The sequence below is a fragment of the Astyanax mexicanus genome, chromosome 1, assembly GCF_023375975.1.
Source record: "Astyanax mexicanus isolate ESR-SI-001 chromosome 1, AstMex3_surface, whole genome shotgun sequence".
In the NCBI taxonomy this organism is placed as follows: domain Eukaryota; kingdom Metazoa; phylum Chordata; class Actinopteri; order Characiformes; family Acestrorhamphidae; genus Astyanax; species Astyanax mexicanus.
In genome coordinates this window covers 128,938,144-128,958,128 of record NC_064408.1, presented here as the reverse complement: position 1 = coordinate 128,958,128, position 19,985 = coordinate 128,938,144, and the positions used below count along the sequence as shown (strand labels likewise).

General features: G+C 40.4%; 3 protein-coding genes across 7 annotated transcripts in view; 2 read left to right on the top strand and 1 right to left on the bottom strand.

Moving 5' to 3' along the window:
• Nucleotides 1-19,985, bottom strand: part of LOC125785661 (sodium channel subunit beta-1-like) — a 493,013-nt gene that overhangs the window by 30,497 nt on the left and 442,531 nt on the right. The window lies entirely within an intron of this gene.
• On the top strand, nt 1,342-9,540 carry etsrp (ETS1-related protein). Of its 2 annotated transcripts, none has more exons than XM_007239215.3 (8): nt 1,342-1,407; nt 1,651-1,732; nt 4,665-4,742; nt 5,773-5,847; nt 6,042-6,224; nt 7,163-7,402; nt 8,310-8,428; nt 8,906-9,540. In XM_007239215.3, the coding sequence occupies exons 2-8, from the start codon at nt 1,651-1,653 to the stop codon at nt 9,176-9,178; spliced, it is 1,050 nt and encodes a 349-aa protein (XP_007239277.2). In that variant the 5' UTR covers nt 1,342-1,407; the 3' UTR covers nt 9,179-9,540. The 2 variants fall into 2 exon arrangements, with proteins under 2 accessions (XP_007239277.2, XP_007239276.2); XM_007239214.3 differs by having other exon boundaries at nt 4,632-4,742.
• The window catches only part of caspa (caspase a), a 140,264-nt gene continuing 131,380 nt past the window's right edge, over nt 11,102-19,985 (top strand). The window contains exons 1-2 of one of the 4 annotated variants that reach the window (XM_049469154.1): nt 11,102-11,524; nt 14,276-14,415. In XM_049469154.1, the coding sequence (XP_049325111.1) occupies nt 11,254-11,524; nt 14,276-14,415 (411 nt within the window). In that variant the 5' untranslated portion in view covers nt 11,102-11,253. The remainder of the gene's footprint in view (nt 11,525-14,275; nt 14,416-19,985) is intronic. The other 3 variants (XM_049469152.1, XM_049469153.1, XM_007239211.4) reach the window with 3 other exon arrangements.

The window sequence follows — 19,985 nt, the reverse complement described above, 5'->3', positions numbered from 1 at the left end:
TTGAAAATATTTAAATCTGCTAATTGTCACTAATGATTAGTATTTAATAAAATGATGTACAGTCATGTCATTCTTGACCTCGAAGTTAATATTTACTGTTAAATTTGTGTTGATGTGGTTCTCAGAGCATATGCTATTTATTAAAGAATGAAATGTACTGAATAATATTTGTTCATTTATGTAGTTTGATAAAAATATTTGACCTATTTTACAGTGTTTTACATTACACACATTTTTTGGATTGATAAAATCAAGTGTAGTCTAAGCCAAGGGTAATCTGAATTTAAAATATAAATTAATGTTAATTAGTCATATAAAATGGAGTTTCTATTGGTAATGAGCCATGAGATTTATTTCATTCAATAGCAGCTTAATAGGTTCTACAACTCAATCTGGCTTTATAAATTATGATTTGTAGCAAATTATATTTCCGTACTCATTTCTCTAACCCTATATGTGCTGAACTATATATTTATTTGTACTTTCCTCATACTGGTTTAATGTTTTATTATATTTCTTTAAAATCAGCCAAAGAACCATTTAGAGAGTTGGGCAGATGTTAAGTAATGCAGGCAGCCAATCGGCAGTGTACATTTTGAGAAAATCCAGGCTTTTGCAACCAACCCGTGCATCCCTAAATAAGGGGTCCTTTAAGGGGTTCCTTAGTGAATGCAATGTGTTACAATTTAAAGCACACTTTTAGATACTTTCAGTGAAGTTATGTAATGTTATGTAACTTAAAGACAGCCAATAAACAGTCTTGATTTTAAAACAAGTTAAAACAAGACTACAAATCCATGCAACTTAATTAATGTTTTTTTATGTACTATCGTAAAGGCCATTTTCACATTTTCATGCCTTAATTATTAGTTATCGTGTTAAATGATTCTTTAACCAGCCAAAGAAGAATTGAGAGAGTTGGACAGATGGTTTATGATGGTGGAAGCTCAACTACACTGATTTTCACCAATCTTGATCTTAAATAAGCCGACCCGCCACCTTCAGCTATCAATAAAACCCTAATAAAAATCTGAACTCGTTTTAAAAATGAAAATAAGAAGAACTGATGTAAGATATTATTATATTGCAATTTAACCTTAATTTTAACCTGTTTCAGTTCACTTTTCTATCTTCATTCACAGTTTTCGGGTTTTTTGTTATTGTTGTTTTTTTAATCTCTGAATGGGAAAAAAGTAACAAATCTGCGCTCGTGACTCCAGTCTGACGTCACAAAGTGCAAATGAATGGTCTGGGGATGGGAAGGAGGAGGGGGATCACTAGTCACGAAGCACTACGAGCGCATTCCAGCGCGCGCGTGGGCCACGCCCCTCCCCTTTATAACGGGCTGGAGGAACCGCTACTCCAACCAAACGCTCTCCAAGCGCAGAGGATCTCTGAAGGTAGAAGGTAGGTCCGCTTGAGGATCTTTGGGATGGATGGATATTCTCTACATTCGGTTTGATGGGTCTTTAAGCCTGAGCTAAAGATCTGTTAATGTTAGAAATATAGACCTGTATTAATCAGGTTGTGAAAATTTAATTCCAATCTTTTTGACTTTGAGGATCATTAGATTTTTTTTTATTATTGTGCTTAAAAAAATATATGTATGATTTAAAACAGTGTAAAACTAATAATTTCTGTGTTCTGTAGATGGAAATGTATCAGGCCGGATATTTCACTGAGGACTTCAGAACTCAGGAGGTTCCTGGAGGCTTTGACTTCAGTTCATATGGTAAATAAACTTCTCTGATTTCCTAAAATGTTGGCCTTCTCAAAGGTTCTTAAATAGTACTGTTGGTCTTGATAGAGAACATCCATTTAGTTTGAATTCAAGTTTTATTTTTATTAAATTTGGATATTTCCATACAAAGCCAACTTCCGGTGGTGGTTCTTCAATTGAAAGGGTTTTTATTAATTGAAAAGTGGCTACTATAGGCTTTGTACAGCACATCTGCCTTATGTGGAATTCCTTTAAACTTGGACGTATACAAAACAATCTTATTTCCAAGAGTGGATCTTCCAATGGAAGTGGTTTATGGACTAAAAATAGCCCCTTCTTAAAATTAAAAAGTTATAGGAGCATACAATTTGCCTAGGTTTTAGCAACACATGGTTTAGAAAAACAACCAATTTGTAATTTTAACTTGAACTATGCACAAAATTTTTCTTCCATTGGAAGGTTTATCACTTTTTTTTTTTAACTTTTATAGGTTGTAACAGCCTACAGTTTGGCTTGGAGCAGAGTGTCCACCTTAGTATACAAAAGTATACAAAAAACCCTACTTCCAAGAGTGGTCCTTCCATTGGAAGTGGTTTATGGACAAAAAAAGATTAACTTATTAAAATTAAAGTTATAGTAGTGTACAATAATTCCAAAGTCATTTAAGTTGAAAAAACTTTTAAAATTAAATTATAGTTGTAGCAACCTATGGTTTAGAGCAACAACCAATTTGTAATTTTAACTTGAACTATCCACAAAATTCTCTTCTATTGGAAAGTTTATTACTTTTTGAACTTTTAAAGCTTGTAACAGCCTACAGTTTGGCTTGGTGCAGAGTGTCCACCTTACGTGGACGTCTTATAAACTCAGAGGGATCCACATAATACAATTCATACCACCAATGGTTGTTTTAACTTGAAATAAAGTTAATAATAACTTCAAACTTATATATTCCCACACAAATCCCACTTTCAAAAGTGGTTCTTCCATTCTAATCTATGTTGCTTGTTGGACCTTAAGGTGGTTCCTCTATTTAGTTCTACTGTTGAGGGAGAAGGTGGTTGGGAGAAGGTTTTCTGGTGGTTTTGAGGGTCTTCACTCTGTGTTCCTGTCACGTTTCCTGAGTTTTGCTGCAAAACATTTCCTCTGTCCTTCAAAAACGGGTCGGTCGTCGCAGCAGGGCCTGTCAGAGAGCCCGAACCTGGACCTTGACACCTTGTTTGCTGATGCTGATTGGCTGGTGGTCAGGAAAGCTGAGGGACAGTGAGGAATGTGTGGATGGGGCTGTGGTAGTGGTGGTGGTGGAGGTGCTCAGGTTAAAGATACAGCTATTTTTTTCCCTCCGCCGAATCCCTCCCTCTCTTCCTAATCCTTTCCTCCAGACTTCCTCCTCAAACAGATTTAGCACCCCCTCTCCTCCCCCTTTCATCATCCCTCCGTCCCAGCGCCACGGCCAGCTTCCTCCCACTGTCCGGCCTGGTTTGGACTGGAGTTGGTGGTGGAGGTGGGGGGCTGCTGGACTGGGTGGGGCTCTGAAAAATCACTGCAGCTGCATTTTGTTGTTGAGGGAAAAGTTGGGGGAAAAAAATAGTTTTTATGGTGTATGATGGTGGAAATGTGTTTGAAAAGCTCAAATAACCATTACATCACATATTTGAATAGGCAGATGTTGGTTTAAAGCTTAAGGATGTTTCTTCAACTGGGCAAAGAAGTGTCTTGGATTTTGATTTGAAGTGTGTTTGAAAACTATATTCTGAACTTTTGCCATACTTTTATCTTTAAAGGTATAACTATAATACTGTTTTTCATGGGTTTTTTGATGGTGGAAGAATGTTTGACTACTTTATGATACATTTAGACACATATTGGAATAATGTTTTTATTATTTATTATGTTTTTTTTTTAACTGATTTTATGATTTTAAAGGTGGAATGGTGTTTGCCTGGTTGAAAATCATTTAGATAGACTAAGAACCATTAAAATAACTGGGTACACATGTTTTTTGATGATAGAAGACTGTGTGAAAGCACAAATAACTATATACTGATTTAAAGCTTTATTATATTTCTTTAATCATGCAAAGAAACATTAAGAGAGGTTGGCAGATACTGATTTCTGATTTTATGGTTGTTAAAGGTGGAATGGTGTTTCAAAAACTCAAAGAACCATTTCAATACTTTATTCTTATTAACCTGGTTGAAAAGCATTTACCTAGAATAAGAACCATTAAAATAACTGGACAGACATGTTTTTTCAGAATGTCTGTATACTCAAATAACTATTTTGCAATATATATATTTGGTTTATATATATATACTGCTTTAATGCTTTATTATATTTCTTTAAAATCAGGCAAAGAACTTTTTAGAGAGTCGGGCAGATGTTAAATAATACAGGCAGCCAATCGGCAGCGTACATTTTGAAAAAATCCAGGCTTTTGCAACCAACCAGTACATTTCTAAATTAGTTGCTTTCAATAAAGTTATGTAGAAAAGAACAATTGAGAGAGTTGGACAGATAATGCTTTCTATGGTTTATGAAGGTGGAAGGGCTTAAATGATTATTTGAAATGTTAAATGGTCATTTTCTCTTATTCTTTTTTGTTTTTTACTTAGAACATTTCTGCTCTTTCTCATAGTTGAACATAATGTTAAAATCGCTCTAGAATGTCTAAAAAACTAACCACATCATGAAGGCGTTGTGTTCACCTATATGCAAATTGCTGTAGCGCTTCATCAGCAGATAACTGCACCATCTAAAGAAAAACTGTGCTGGTGAATCTTCTGTAATTAAAGTGAACTGAGTTCGGCGGGTTGCTCCAGTGCGCCGCCCTGCTGGAGGTGATTTGCAGTGTTTGCTCGGGCTTGTGCTCAGTTCATTCATGCTGGTATCTCTGGTAATGTACCCGCAGACTACAATGGTGAAGACCTGTCCTTTTTGTTAGACAGCAAAGGACCCGTCCAACCGCAGTACGCCGACACGTACGGGGACCTTCAGAAGGACCACGCCAACACCTCCAAAGGTAAGGAAACAGATTTATCTTTTACAATCTTTTACGAAGTTTTCGACAACTCAAAGAAGCATTTAGAGGCTCTAATCATCATTTATCTAGACTGTGAACCGTTGAGATAGTTGAATAGATGCTGCACTGAATAAAATGATGAGTAAAATTTACTGTAAAAAAAATCGTAACTTTCTGCCTTTGCTTTTTTCAAGTAAATTTAAAGACTTAAATGTTACATAGAGTAAATAAGTGAACTGAACTTCAGTCAGTCCTTACTTTTAGTTAACTTTACTTAATTAATTATATTTATGACATGTAATACATTATTTTTAGCATACTATATTATAATATAATATGTATCATAAATTATTTGAGTAATATTGTATAAATGAAGTAATTGTAATTAGGTAATATTGTATGCAGAAATTAAGTGCAGTTTACTAAAAGAAAGAATTGACTGAAGTTCAGTTCACTAATTTACTCTGTGTAACATTTAAGTCTTGAAACCGAGTTGAAGTTTAAATTTACTTAAAAAAAGCAAATGCAGGAAGTTGTGAAACTTTTAAAAGTAAAATTTACTATAACTATTAAAGTTATAACTATTTAAGCATCCAAATGCTTTAATTCAATTATTTAAGTTGTAGAACTAGAGGTAGATCTTGTCTTTAGTAAAGAACCCTTGAAGAAGCTCTTTTTTCTTTAAGTGCGTAGCTAGAATTCTAAACAAAACATCTAAAACTCCAAAATTCCAAATTCTTGATTTCTTCAAGATTCTTAAACATCCAAAGGCAATGGTTGTAAAGTAATGAATCACCATTTAAGGGACCAGTTGGATAGTTAAATAGTTTAGATATAGTAGATATTATTGTAGAACTTTCAGAAATTTACCAACTATAGGATTTTATATAGCTATTTTCTGCTGAGTGTATGTTAGAGAACCCTTTCGGGGTTTGGTTCTAAATAGCCTCAAAATTTTTTGGTAGCATGCAGAATGTTTTTAATAGATCTAATCTTATTATTTTCTTCATTCGCATTTCTGTTCTTCTAGTTCACTCCAGTGATCCTGGCTTGTTTAGTCTGGAATCCTATCCAGAGTTTAACTGCTGGACATCGTACACCACAGGTAAGAATTGTTTTTTTATATTTTTCCATTTTAAATGCTCTGGAACATCCAGTATGGGCGGTGTTTGATAATATTTGAATCCTAATTGATAGTTTAATAAAAGACAGTACCTCTTTAACATCAGCCGGAGGTTCTTGAACATTGGAGAACTCTGAATCCAGGTGAATAAATTCATATATTTTATTAATTCTCAGTTCCTGATGGGATGCTGACAGACAGGCAGCAGGCCGGCTTCCAGGACTCGGCTTCTTCTCAGACGTATCAGAACCTGATGCCCCCGTGCCAACCAGCCCAGACCAGCCCATTCAGCTCTGCCCTGGACCCCAGCGGCCTCTACCAGCCCACCAAGGAGCTCACCTGCAGAGGAACAGCTACAGGTGAGCACCGGGAGGAGGAGCTTCTGACCGTGGTGCCGGTGGTGGAGGGTTTGGATGGGTGGAAACTCCAAATAATGCCAATCCCAATTGAGTTTTGAGTAGTACGGAGCCTCTGAAGGGACATGATGCATTTTTTTAATGTAAAAAGTAGTGAGCACCAGATACTAAGTGATGAGCCCCAGATACTAAGTGGTGGGAACCAGATAGTAAGTGGTGAGCACCACATACTAAGTTATGAGCACCACATAATAAGTTATAGTTTAAACTGACATATGTTCTAGATAGATAGGTGCTGGTGATAGATCTGGTGCTCTCCACTTAGTATGTGGTGCTCTTTTCACTTAGTATGTGGTGCTCTCCACTTAGTATGTGGTGCTCTCCACTTAGTATGTGGTGTTCACCACTTAGTATGTTGTGCTCAGCACTTTTTCATATGAAACAAAAAAAAATACACCATGTCCCTTTAGGGGCTCTGTAGAGTAGAGCACTGAGACCTTGGTTGGATACTGGAATTGTTTGGGTTGTTGGTTGGAAATGGTTTGAATTAGTTGGAAATGGTTGAAATTAGCGGGAATTGATTGGGAATGATTGGAATTGGTTGGACTTGGTTGGGAATGATTGGAATTGCTTGGGTTGTTGGTTGGAATTGGTTGGATTGTGGGTTAGAATTGGTTAGTAATGGTTGGAATTGGGTTGAATTGGTTGGGTTGTTGGTTAGAATTGGTTGGGAATGGTTGGAATTGGTTTGGTTGTTGGTTAGAATTAGTTGGAATTGGTTGGGAATTGGTTGGGTATGGTTGGAATTGGTTGGGAATGGTTGGAACTGGTTGGGTTGTTGGTTGGAAAAGGTTGGAATGGGTAGGAATTGGTTGGGTCATATAGTATAGCTGGGTTTGATCTCATCGTTTTGACTGAGCGTTTTCGTGTTTGTTCTTCAGGCGACGCCGACAGAAGTTACTCGCTGTACGAGACAGAAGCTCAGAGCAGACCTTCACCATACTGGTCAGATTATTCCTCCTCCAGTTACTGCAGTCCACTTATGGGCCAGCCTCCATCTTCCTCATCCCCCATCCCTCCGCCCTCAGAGCCATACTGCCCCCGCGTGGCCAAGCGGCGCACTGCACCCTCCCAGAGACTGGAGCGCGAGGGCGAGGTGACTGGCATGTCTGCCTACCCAGGTGAGCTTCTGAACATACAAGCGTTTACAAGTGTGAAGTTAAAACTGAAAGTTTCAGGATGTATTTGTGCAACTTGTGTCAAAATGCCCATTTCACCCCCAGCATTCCCAAATATAGCATTTTAGACAATGCTCTTGACAGGACTGCAATTTTTATACCATTTTATGGTTGATTTTTACACCATTCACAAGCTCAAAGTATCTCCACACTTCATTGGTAGAATTCTGAGAACCCGGATGTTTAAAATGAGGCACTGAGAGCTTTGAAAGTGTTTATAAAGACTGTTTATACACAAAGACCGTCTCAACTAGTTTATTAAAAACACTGGGTACCACTTTAAGAATAATACTCCTTTATAAAGGGCTTATAAACAGTTTATAAAGTAGTCTATTGATGGTTATAAATTAAGTGCTATGTAATAAAAAATATATAATAATATTTTATAAGAACTTAAGCATAATTAGAACACATACATAGAAATAACAACAGTGAAAATAACCTTTTTAACACATCTTATAAAATAATTTAGAATGTCAGTTCAGTAATTTAATATGTTGTTATATTTATAGCATTATAGCATATGCCTGTTGGGAGCATCGGCTAAAAACACTGTATTTCAGAATGATGTGGGTGAACGGATTTGGACTATTTCACAAAATAAAGTGTTTCTCTTTCAAATTTAAAAATCTTTTTAGCAATATAAAGAACTCTACAGAGTTATATACAGTAGCGAAAAAGGGTGTTTAAAAGCTACAGAATTGCTTCAAGAAATAATCGTATAAAAGAGACCCTTAAAACAGACAAAAAGCTAAAATGCTCACAAACGTTTATTGGAGTTATCATGGTTTTAAGAGTGCTAGATCTCTCAAAGACCTGTTGTCATGGTTATTTGTGTTTTTGGCTGCAGGATCAGGACCAATCCAGCTGTGGCAGTTCCTGCTGGAGCTTCTTCTGGACTCCACCTGCCACACCTTCATCAGCTGGACTGGAGACGGCTGGGAATTCAAGATGTCCGACCCTGCAGAGGTAAAGATACACAGCTATAGCCTTTAGCCTTCCACACTAACTAAATACACCACACTACTGCTTTTACTTTTAAAGAGCTAGATTAACAAAAAATCTAATTTACACCAAAGTTTTGCTAAAATAAATCAAAGCCCACCCTATAGTGACTTCATCAGTTATCTAATACCTAATATTTACCTATAAATACCTAATATTTAAAATGATATAACAACATATTTGTCACCTGCAGCCGCTCCCGAGAGGGGATGCTTTTTCTGGTGGGGGTGCTGTATTTGGCACCATATTAAAACAAAAACTTATGCATAAAATTTTAAGAGTTCAGAAATCAATATCTGGAGGAAAAACCCTGGTTTTTAATCACAGTTTATTTAAAACAAATGTTTACCCAGATTCTCACAGCAGTTTCTGCATCAAGGAATAAATAATAACTGTTTTATACATTTTGGGTTCTAATTGAATTTTCTTGTCCTACTGAAGGTGGCGAAACGGTGGGGTCAGTGCAAGAACAAGCCCAAAATGAACTACGAGAAGCTGAGCCGAGGCCTGCGTTACTACTACCACAAGAACATCATCCACAAAACGGCGGGAAAGCGCTACGTCTACCGCTTCGTGTGCGACGTGCAGGGCATGCTGGGAAAAACAGCACAGGAGGTTCTGGCCAGCATGAACATCTCGCTGTCGACCGCAGGGTCGCCGAGATCAGCAGGTACCACGAAGTCAGAGGACGCCGCGGACGTGTGGTCGCATTAGCAACGCCGAGCTCTGCCGGGTGTTTGTTTTTTGGGTTGCGGATCGAGTTCCGTGGTCCGTGGCTCATCTGTGGACGTTGGGCTTTTGTTGGACTTAAACATGAATTAAAGCACTCCTGGGTTCTGATCACGACACTCAGTGTGAAGAAACGTACTGTTATGGACGTACTGAAGGAACAATGACCCTGTGCTCTAAATATTCAACGCAGTTCCTCAGTTTTCAGCTCGTTTTCTGTAAACGTCATCAGCTACCTCCTGTTTAACGATGAAACACTACGATGACGAGTGATGAGCACTGAGATAATGTGGTGCTGCAGCAGCAGATGTATTTTGTATTATTGTAAATAAACCAATTTGTGTACAGCCATGTCTACTGTCAAACTCGCAGCAAGCGAAAACATTATAATCTGATTTAACACCATAGCAACCACCACAGACACCTCAGCAAACATCTACCAACACAATAGCAACCACCTACCTAGCAACACAATAGTAACCTCCACAGATACAATAGCACCACCTCGGAAACAATAGAGACACATTAGCATCCACTTAGCGAGACCATAGCAACAAATACAACCTTCATAGCAATGCCTTGGCAACCACCTACATAGCAACCACTTAGCCACATGATAGCAACAACCTTGGACACCATAGCAACACATTAGCAACCACCTGAGACCATAGCAACTAATACAGATACCATAGCAACCTCAGCAACCACTAAGCCACATGATAGGAACCACCTCAAATACCATAGCAACATGTTAGCAACCACCTACAAACTCTTTAGCAACCACATAGTGAGACCATTGTAACCTTAACAGATACCATAGCAACACCTCAGCAACCACCTAGCAACCACTTAGCCACATGACAGCAACCACTTTGGTCCACCATATCAACATGTTAGCAACCACCTAGAAACGTTTTGGCAACCACCTAGCAACCAGATAGTGAGACCATAGCAGCCAATACAGATACCATAGCAACACCTCAGCAACCACTTAGCCACACAATAGCAACCACCTTGGACACATAGCAGCATGTTGGGAACCACCTAGCAACTCTTAAGCAACCACTTAGCAAGACTACCGCAACCAATAACGACACCATAGCAATACCTCACCAATCACCTAGAAACCACTTTGCAACACATATAGCAACCACCCAGTAACCACTTAGTGACACTATAGCAACCAATATGGATACCATAGCAACACCTTAGCAACCAGCCACAGAATCCGCACTGCAATCACACTCACAGTTTCTGAAGTGTAATCTAGTTATAGACTGTAGTTCTGTATCTGGGTCTCTGTATACTTTATTATTCTCCTCATTTCACCCTGTTCTTCAAACCTCAGAAACAGGAGAGAAAAACACCACCATGCTGTTTAATGTCATTCATTTAATGTAAGTTTGAGGATGGCAGCTTAGTGTACTAGGACAGCAGAAATGTTTATTATTATTATTATTATTATTATTATTATTATTATTATTATTATTATTAATAATAATAATAATAATAATACAATAATAATAATACAATAATAATAATAATAATAATAATAATAATAATAATAATAATAAAATCATTCTTTATTAATTCTTTATTAATATAAATTTATGCAATGTTTCAGCAGCACAGAGGAAACGACAGAGAAACAGGTCAGGAATATCTATATAAACAAATAATAATAAACCTATATAAACAAAAGATCACAGAAAAAATATAAATGGTTGCAAATATATAAAATGAACCATTTTCATAGTATAAATTTATTACAGTAATAAATTAAGGCAAGCACAAAAAGTTTTATCCTTTTTTTCTAGCTTTTCACATTTTAAAACGGGTCAATTTCACCCAGAACAGAACATTTTTACAGAGCGCTACTCTCAAGACAGTGGTGGATCGTGTATGCGGGTGTTGGAGCAAGCTGCCAACATCTGCACCACCCACTCACTGGCGGAGGACGACCCGCGCGCAGGAAAAGAAGAAATAAGGAAGAAGGTCTGGAAGGAGGTGCTGTTAGACCCTTGTAGGACCAGTAAAACAGAGAAAACCAGTGAAAAAAGATGGAGAAGACCATCCAGGACCACCTGGTGAACGCTCTGGACGACCTGACCACAGACAAGCTGAAGAAGTTTAAGAACAAACTGGTCGATCGGAAGCAGGAGCCGCGGGTGCGGCGGAGCGACGTGGAGAAGGTGGAGTACACCACGGAGCTCGTGGACCTCCTGATCGACACCTACACCACCCGCACCGCGGTGCAGGTCGCGCTGGAGGTGCTGAGAACCATCGGCTGCAACCAGGTCGCTCAGAATCTGGAAGCAGCGACCGGCGGCGGTGAGTGAAACTCTACGCGTGGTTTCGGTTTCTTTCTGCTGATGTTTTAAGAGGTTCGGTGTTGCTCCAAACGTTTAATAGACCTGTTGGAGTGGACATAAATCTTAAAAGTCTTTTATTTTTGCTAAAATTCAAATTTTATCCGATTTACCATCCTGTTTTATCGGAACTGCCACAATGTAACAGCAGCACCGTTTAAGGTGGAACGGCCAATTTTAAAAACAAGCCTACTACTTTTTTACTCCAAACATTTATGAAAAAACAGTAAATATGTACAATTTCAGTAATTTCAAATCTTATATAAAAATAAGCCTAATGTCTGTTTTGCGGCAATTGCGGAGCTAAACATTTTTACAATGGTTATTTCAACAACCCCCCGTTCCACCTTAAATAGTGCGGCCACAGTGTAACAGCGGCCAATTATATAAACAAGCGTCCTCTTTTCAACTTTTTTACTCTTTCACTCCAAACGCTGATACAAAAAAGCCCAATGTGTATTTTGCGACAAGAACGGAGCCAAAGGTTTTCAGAATGTTTATTTCATCAAGCCCAATCTGTGGGTTTTTGCTACCTTGTCAAACAGTGCGACCCTGTATATTTAACTGTTAAAAATACAAAAATACATAAGAAGCACTATATAAGAGCATGTTCCCTGTATTTGTTATTATTATTCATTTCCATGTAGACTTTTCTGCAATGACTGTAAATTATAAAAAAATAATGTATTATAAAAAAAAAATAATAATAATAATTTTAAAACGTGTAGGTCAGCGCATGCGCAGTGCCTTTAGGAAGCACGTATGGATGGGTAGCATAACTCGGCAGAACACCGCGGCTTGAGCGTCCTCTTTTGAACTTTTTTACTCTTTCGCTCTAAACATTGATGCAAAAAGAACAGTAAATATGTAAAATTTCAGTACTTTCAAATCTCATGCAATAATAGGAGCCTAATATCTATTTTGCGACAGGTACAGACCTAAACTTTTTTAGAACGTGTATTTCAACAAACTTCACCGAATATATAACCTACATTCTGTTGACTGAGCGGAAGCAGAGTTAAAGGAGCTGATCTCAGATCAGGTTTTACTCTGAAGCTCAAGAGAACAATAAAAACCGGTTTACAAAAGTGTGAACATGCTGTAGCGTGCTATCTTATTGAGTGTTTATTAGGAAATTGTTCCAGTAATGTTTCATGTTAAATATTGTTAATTTTACAGACTGTCCACACTTGATCAGACGTTTTTTTTATTTTTTACTTCAAATAACTCCCAGAACAGATGTCTGTCTGTTCCTACAAACTTATGAAATGTGATGTACCCAGCTGGCACACAACCTTCAACGTTGAAATGTTGTTGAAATGTGGTTGAAGAAATGTCTGTTGTTGTTTTAACGTTGAAGCAACATAATGTCCTCAACCTGCTGCCTTTTGAATCAGTATTTTACATTTCATCACCATATAATTTCTAAAAACTGGTTGGATGTAGGGATGGAAAAGTGGTTTTATTTTTATTGCAGTAACTGCTTTTTAATTAAGATAGATAGATAGATAGATAGATAGAGAGGCATCCAGCAGCAACAACACAATACAATAAGAAACATATTTAAACATAAATTAAAACACAGAAGAATAGAAAATATATAAGGCTATAAAAAACTTACTTTACAAGGTAAGGATCTATCTGTAAACAGAGCAGTGCAGTAGATGTTGCTAAATGTCGTTAAATAATTAACAGAGCAAAGTGCAAGGTGCAATGACATTGATTATAAAAGTGACTGATGTGCCATATAAATATAAATATAAATATAAATATAAATATAAATATAAATATAAATATAAATATGCATATGTTACAATATAGTTCTGAGAAGTGAATATGTGAATACCCAATCATGAGTAAATGTACTTGAATGTAAGTGAGGTTGGGGAAGTGATAGTGTAAAGAATTAAGAATTAAGTGGTTAACACCAATTCTTCACTATACCTGGAGGGAATGTTCATGTTCTATTAGTTTTACTGGTTTAGTGTTTTTTAGATCAGATGTTCAGTCAGATTGGTAGTGGTGGGTAACTTTCTTTATGCTTTATAACCATAGAATCTTCTAATTTTTATTGAGCTATGGTTTATTAAAGGTTGAACATAAAACGTTGAAACAATGTTGCCATATTAACGTTGATTCAATTTTTTAAATCAACACCAAATCCAACATTGATTCAACCATAACATCAACATTGATTCAAAAGTGTCTCTATGTAATAAAATGGATTTCTTCTTATGTAAAGTATTGGCATGACCATACTAAAATGTAAAATAACAATACCAATTTTGCAACAAAAACAGTCGCATTTCATTTCGTAATATTTACTTCAACAACATCCGAAAAAAGTAAAAATAACCTATGTCCTGATGACGCAGACTGATATAGAATGATTTAGTTGCTAAAAATATTTGTTTTTAAAATGTACAAACTACAGTGCGACAAAACATAATATCATGATACAAAACAATATTATCCTAAAAATCTAAAAATACCCCAAAATGTTCCAAAAACACAACTTTACAGGAGAAAAAGTTAGGTTTATTGTCTTATTATCTTTTTGGAGAATTTCAATCGTTACATTCATCATCCAATTCTAGTACAATATGAAGAACAGTTGTCAAATTCATATTATGACAAAACGTGTAAATTGGAGATACAAGGTTTTTAAGTTGAGAGATTCCGTCCTGACTGTTTTCTCCTGTCTTGTTTACAGGCTGTACTGCCCTCCAGGCTCCGGTACAGAACGTACCCCCTCCATCAGCCGCCGGTTACGACCTGCCGGACACCTCAGCCATGCTGATTCCCAGCAGCGAACAGTTCAAACAGGACATCATCTCCAAGAAAGGGCAGGAGGTCAGTGATTTTACAATGTTATTACACTGTTATTTCACTGTTATTACACTGTTATTACACTTTTATAACACTGTTATTACAGAAACTCAGTTGCATAAAATATTAAAAAATAACAACAGGCTGCATTAAGCTACTGATAATTGTTAAATGCCCTCGAGACATCTGTCTTCTTAACAGGTTAACTTTATGAAACTACATGTTAATTATTAGGCTCCTTTTTTTTATTATTTTTATGTTATTGAGACACATTTATAAAGGAAAAGATAAAAAGAGCTGAGCAGTTTGGGTGCTTCTCCATTATTAAATGTAGCCGTAGATTTGTATAAAAGTCCCTGTATTTGATTCGTTTCGAAAATAACTCGCCGGAGTTACAAAAAAGTACAGTTCATTAATATATTTTCAAAAGTAAGATTTTTTGAAAGTAGAATTTTGAAATGTATTACTTTTTGAAAATGGGATTATAAAAAGTAAAATTCTTTGAAAGTATATGTAACAAGGCTATTTTTAAAATGTAAGGAGTAGAAAGTTCAGATAATTGTGTGAGTAAAGTATAGATAACCTACATTTCTACTTAAGTAATGGAACAAAGTACTTGTACTTTATTACTTCACACCTCTGTCTACTATACATTATTCAGTATCAACCTGAATTATTTAGTGCTAAAAATGAATTAATACATAAATACTCTAAACTATTTAAATGGTTCAGTAACTACAGTGGAATTTTTAGTATCTAGTTACTCTGAATGTAACTAGTGCTTGTGCCCCACATTGCTCAGTGTCTTCTCTGAATTATTCAGTATCCAGTGTAACTTAATTAGTAATAAGTGTGTAATATTTTGATATCCTATCTACTATGAATACAGCTTGCAAAATTATTCATACCTCTTGAATTTTTTGCATTTTCACAGTTTTTGTCATCCTTACAACCACAAACTTAAATGTGTTTTATTGATTTTATAGATTTTAAGTGAAAGACTGACACAAAGGCCCAATCCCATTTTAACCCTTTCATTCCTTAGCCCTATTACTTACCCCTACCCCTTGTTTTTGGGTGTAAACCTTCCCCTTTGGAACAGAGGTAGAAGAGGAAGTGTGAAATTCTCCACCTAAGAATTGTAAAAACCTTCAAGCACCCGATACGTAATCAGGAGTGCTAAAACTAAAGTTCAGTAAACTAGTTAACTTTAGGGCGTATTTTATTGTTTGTCTTCAGAAAGGGGGCCGATTGGGTGTAGAAATTACTTATTACTGTCCATTCCTTAATTCCTCTGTAATGAGGAGCTGAAATTAGATTTTTTTTTCTGGTCCGCCTTAAATCATGCAGCTTCTGTCCTCTATTGCACCATTTAAGGTGGAACAGGAAAGTTAGCTAATTAGCTAGCTACTAAGACAAACTACTAGCGATCTTTTTTATGTTTGTTATGAAGAATTCGACCATAAAACATTAAAATTACTCATTAAACTCTGGTAATATACTGCCACAAAGTGTCACTTTGTGTTGCCATCTTACCAATGATTCTAATACTAGTGATGGAACGATTTTTCAGCTCTGATCCGTTTCCGATATAAAACTGCCGATACCGATACAAATACAGATAAAAGAGTTCTTTAATTTATTATTAGTACTATGATTAAGGTTAAATAATGAGACTGAAACAGAAGAGTAAATGCATCAATGTAAATGCATTCCAGAGTCATTTATTTGAAACACACACTATATTTGAATTTTTATTAAATATGTTAAATATTAAATACAGGGCTCTAGACTAATTTTTGCACTGGTTGCGCAGGAGACTTTTATGTTGACAGGTAGCGTAGTGGATTAGCTGCAATGGCTAACGGCTAACCGGCGACGCTAACTGTATTTCTGAGCTGAATTAATCTGTTTTGTGTTTTTTAATAACAGATTGTTTAGGTAGTGCTGGTTAGAGTGGGGAGGATCTGTGGTTTGTGTTACGCTGGGGTGTGATGGAGGAGGAGGACGTAAGTGCAAAGATAATCTTTTATTAAATAAACAAAACAAACATAGAAAAGAAAACAGATTACATACACTAAGACTAAGACTGGGGTAAAGACTGGGATACAAACACTAAGATACAAGGCTAGGCTACTAAGGCTAAACACTATAAACAGGATACATGGTTAGAGATACTGACTAGGATACACAGACTAGAAAACACAAAAGACTCGACACAGCACGTACAAACAGAGGGGCTTATATACAGGAGGAACACCTGGGCAGGGCTGATGAGGGGGCAGGGCTACAGATAAGACACAGGTGAGAACACTGATGGTTAGGGCAGGGCTAAGACGGTGACAGATACACAACAGAAACACGTGGCTGTGAACACATGACAGGAAAACAGAGGGGAGGAGCACTAGGGAACAAATGAGGGAGAAACATAACCCAGACAAGGGCTAATATGTAACATAACCCCCCTTCAACGGCGCCACTACCAAGGGCGCCGAGAGAGGGAACAGAGGAAGGGAACATAGACGGGACTAACGACCGAACAGGGGCTGAGACTGGACATGAGACTGGACACGAAACGGGGACAGGACCTGGAACGGAGACGGGACAGGGGACGGAGACTGGGACTGGACAGAGGACAGGACACAGGGCTGGACAGTAGACGGAGACTGGACGAAAGACTGGACAGGGGACGGAGACTGGACAGGGGGCTGAGACTGGACAGGGGGCTGGACGTTAGACTGGGACAGAGACTGGACTGTGGAGGAGAACATAGACTGGGCTAGGGGCTTAGACAGGACAGAGGACTTGGGCTGGACAAACTGGGTCTGGACAAGACAGGGCGATGGAACCGGGACAAATACACATACTGGGACTGACACAAATACGGTGACAGGGATGGGAACAGAAAAACCACCGGGGACAGGAATGGGAACAAACACAGACACTGGGACCAGGACAGGGAGAGACATGGGAACAAACAAAACTTGGGGATGCCCAGGACTGGCTAAAGTCTGTGGGGTAGTTAGAGGGGCCAGCCTGGGCACAGTTCTTGGGCAGAGGTCCGGGGGCCTTGGGGCGGGCCTAGGAGCCCGTGACCTGGGAGCAGGCCTGGGGATAGGCCTGGGGGCATACAAAGTTCTGGGAGTGGGCACAGGGTCAGAGGCGGCCGGAACCGCGGGCACAGGGTCAGAGGCGGCCGGAGCCGCGGGCAAAGAGTCAGAGGCGGCCGGAGCCGCGGGTACAGAGTCAGTGGGTACCACAAGACTGGCAGGCACTGCTTGCACTGGAGCAAGTTCTGTAGCAGAGGCAGCAGGTGCTGGAGCTGAGGCAGCAGGTGCTGGAGCTGGAGCTGAGGCAGCAGGTGCTGGAGCTGGAGCTGAGGCAGCAGGTGCTGGAGCTGAGGCAGCAGGTGCTGGAGCTGGAGCTGAGGCAGCAGGTGCTGGAGCTGGAGCTGAGGCAGCAGGTGCTGGAGCTGGAGCTGAGGCAGCAGGTGCTGGAGCTGGAGCTGAGGCTGGAGCAGCAGAAGCTGCTGGTGCTTGAGCTGGAGCTGAGGCTGGAGCAGTGGGTGCTGCTGGTGCTTGAGCTGGAGCTGAGGCTGGAGCAGTGGGTGCTGCTGGTGCTTGAGCTGGAGCTGAGGCTGGAGCAGTGGGTGCTGCTGGTGCTTGAGCTGGAGCTGAGGCTGGAGCAGCGGAAGCTGCTGGTGCTTGAGCTGAGGCTGGAGCAGTGGAAGCTGCTGGTGCTTGAGCTGGAGCTGAGGCTGGAGCAGCAGAAGCTGCTGGTTCTTGAGCTGAGGCCGGAGCAGCGGGAGCTGCAGGAGCTGGGGCTGAGGCCGGAGCAGCAGGAGCTGCAGGAGCTGGGGCTGTGGCAGCAGGTGCAGGTTGAGCAGGCGCGGCGGGTGCAGGTTGAGCAGGCGCGGCGGGTGCAGCTTGAGCAGGCGCGGCGGGTGCAGCTTGAGCAGGCGCGGCGGGTGCAGCTTGAGCAGGCGCGGCGGGTCTAGGAGTTCGTGACCTGGGAGTAGGCACAGGAGCAGAGGCTGGACCCCCAGGCACATGAACTGGGGTAACAGCGGGCACAGAGTCAGAGGCGGCCGGGGCCGCGGGAACTGGGTCAGAGGCGGCCGGGGCCGCGGGAACTGGGTCAGAGGCGGCCGGGGCCGCGGGAACTGGGTCAAAGGCGGCCGGAGCCGCGGGCACAGAGTCAGAGGCGGCCGGAGCCGCGGGCAGCGCTGAAACAGAGGTGGCCGGAGCCGCGGGCAGCGCTGAAACAGAGGCGGTGGGTCCTGCTGGCGTGAGCGCGGCAGGCACCGCTAACGTGGAGGCAGCTGCCACCGCGGGCTTGGAGGTGGCAGGCACCGCTGGCAAAGAAGCCACTACAGCGGGAGCTGAGAGTGCGGCTGCCGCCAAGATCCGGACTGGAGCCGCAGATTCAGCAGTGGGCGTGGTTGTAAACACCGGACCGGAGCTTGCTTCCGGAGCCGGAGTCGAAGATCTGGAAGCCGGCCGGGCTGGTGAGCTGGAAGCCGGCCGGGCCAGAGAGCTGGAAGCCTGCCGAGCTGGAGTGCTGAAAGTCGGCCGGGCTGGAGAGCTGGAAGCCGGCCGCGCTGGAGTGCTGGAAGTCGGTCGCGCTGGAGAGCTGGAAGCCGGCCGAGCTGGAGTGTTGGAAGCCGGCCGAGCTGGAGTGCTGGAAGTCGGCCGGGCTGGGGAGTGCGGTGGAGCTAACATGCTAGTTAGCTTAGCTGGAGCTGGGCCGACACTCTCCACCCCGAGGAGAGGCGCCGGGAGCGGTTCATCCCCCCGAATTAGCTCCGCGAGAAACCGGAGATACTCCAGGTCCGCCTTCCTCGTGGCATTCCATTTTGCTACGTCCATGATTTGGTCGAGTCTTATGTTACGCTGGGGTGTGATGGAGGAGGAGGACGTAAGTACAAAGATAATCTTTTATTAAATAAACAAAACAAACATAGAAAAGAAAACAGATTACATACACTAAGACTAAGACTGGGGTAAAGACTGGGATACAAACACTAAGATACAAGGCTAGGCTACTAAGGCTAAACACTATAAACAGGATACATGGTTAGAGATACTGACTAGGATACACAGACTAGAAAACACAAAAGACTCGACAAAGCACGTACAAACAGAGGGGCTTATATACAGGAGGAACACCTGGGCAGGGCTGATGAGGGGGCAGGGCTACAGATAAGACACAGGTGAGAACACTGATGGTTAGGGCAGGGCTAAGACGGTGACAGATACACAACAGAAACACGTGGCTGTGAACACATGACAGGAAAACAGAGGGGAGGAGCACTAGGGAACAAATGAGGGAGAAACATAACCCAGACAAGGGCTAATCTGTAACAGTTTGATATTAGATGTGGATTATGACTTTAGTTTACTTGAGTTAGTTACTTATTACATTCACAATGCTGGAATGCATCTGTCGGGCTGATGCTAGCTAGGCTAACAGACTGCAGATCTTAATGGAGATAGCTAACGGCTAACTGGTGATGCTAATTGTATTTCTGAACTAAATGAATCTCTGTTTTTAATAACAGATGGGTGAGTTTGTGCTGGTTAGTGTTTGTAGAT

Coding starts and splice junctions, on each gene's coding strand:
- etsrp (XM_007239214.3), top strand. CDS start 1,651: ATGGAAATGTATCAGGCCGGATATTTCACTGAGGACTTCAGAACTCAG. Junction 1,733..4,631: donor CTTTGACTTCAGTTCATATG/GTAAATAAACTT, acceptor ATGTACCCGCAG/ACTACAATGGTGAAGACCTG. Junction 6,225..7,162: donor CTGCAGAGGAACAGCTACAG/GTGAGCACCGGG, acceptor TTTGTTCTTCAG/GCGACGCCGACAGAAGTTAC.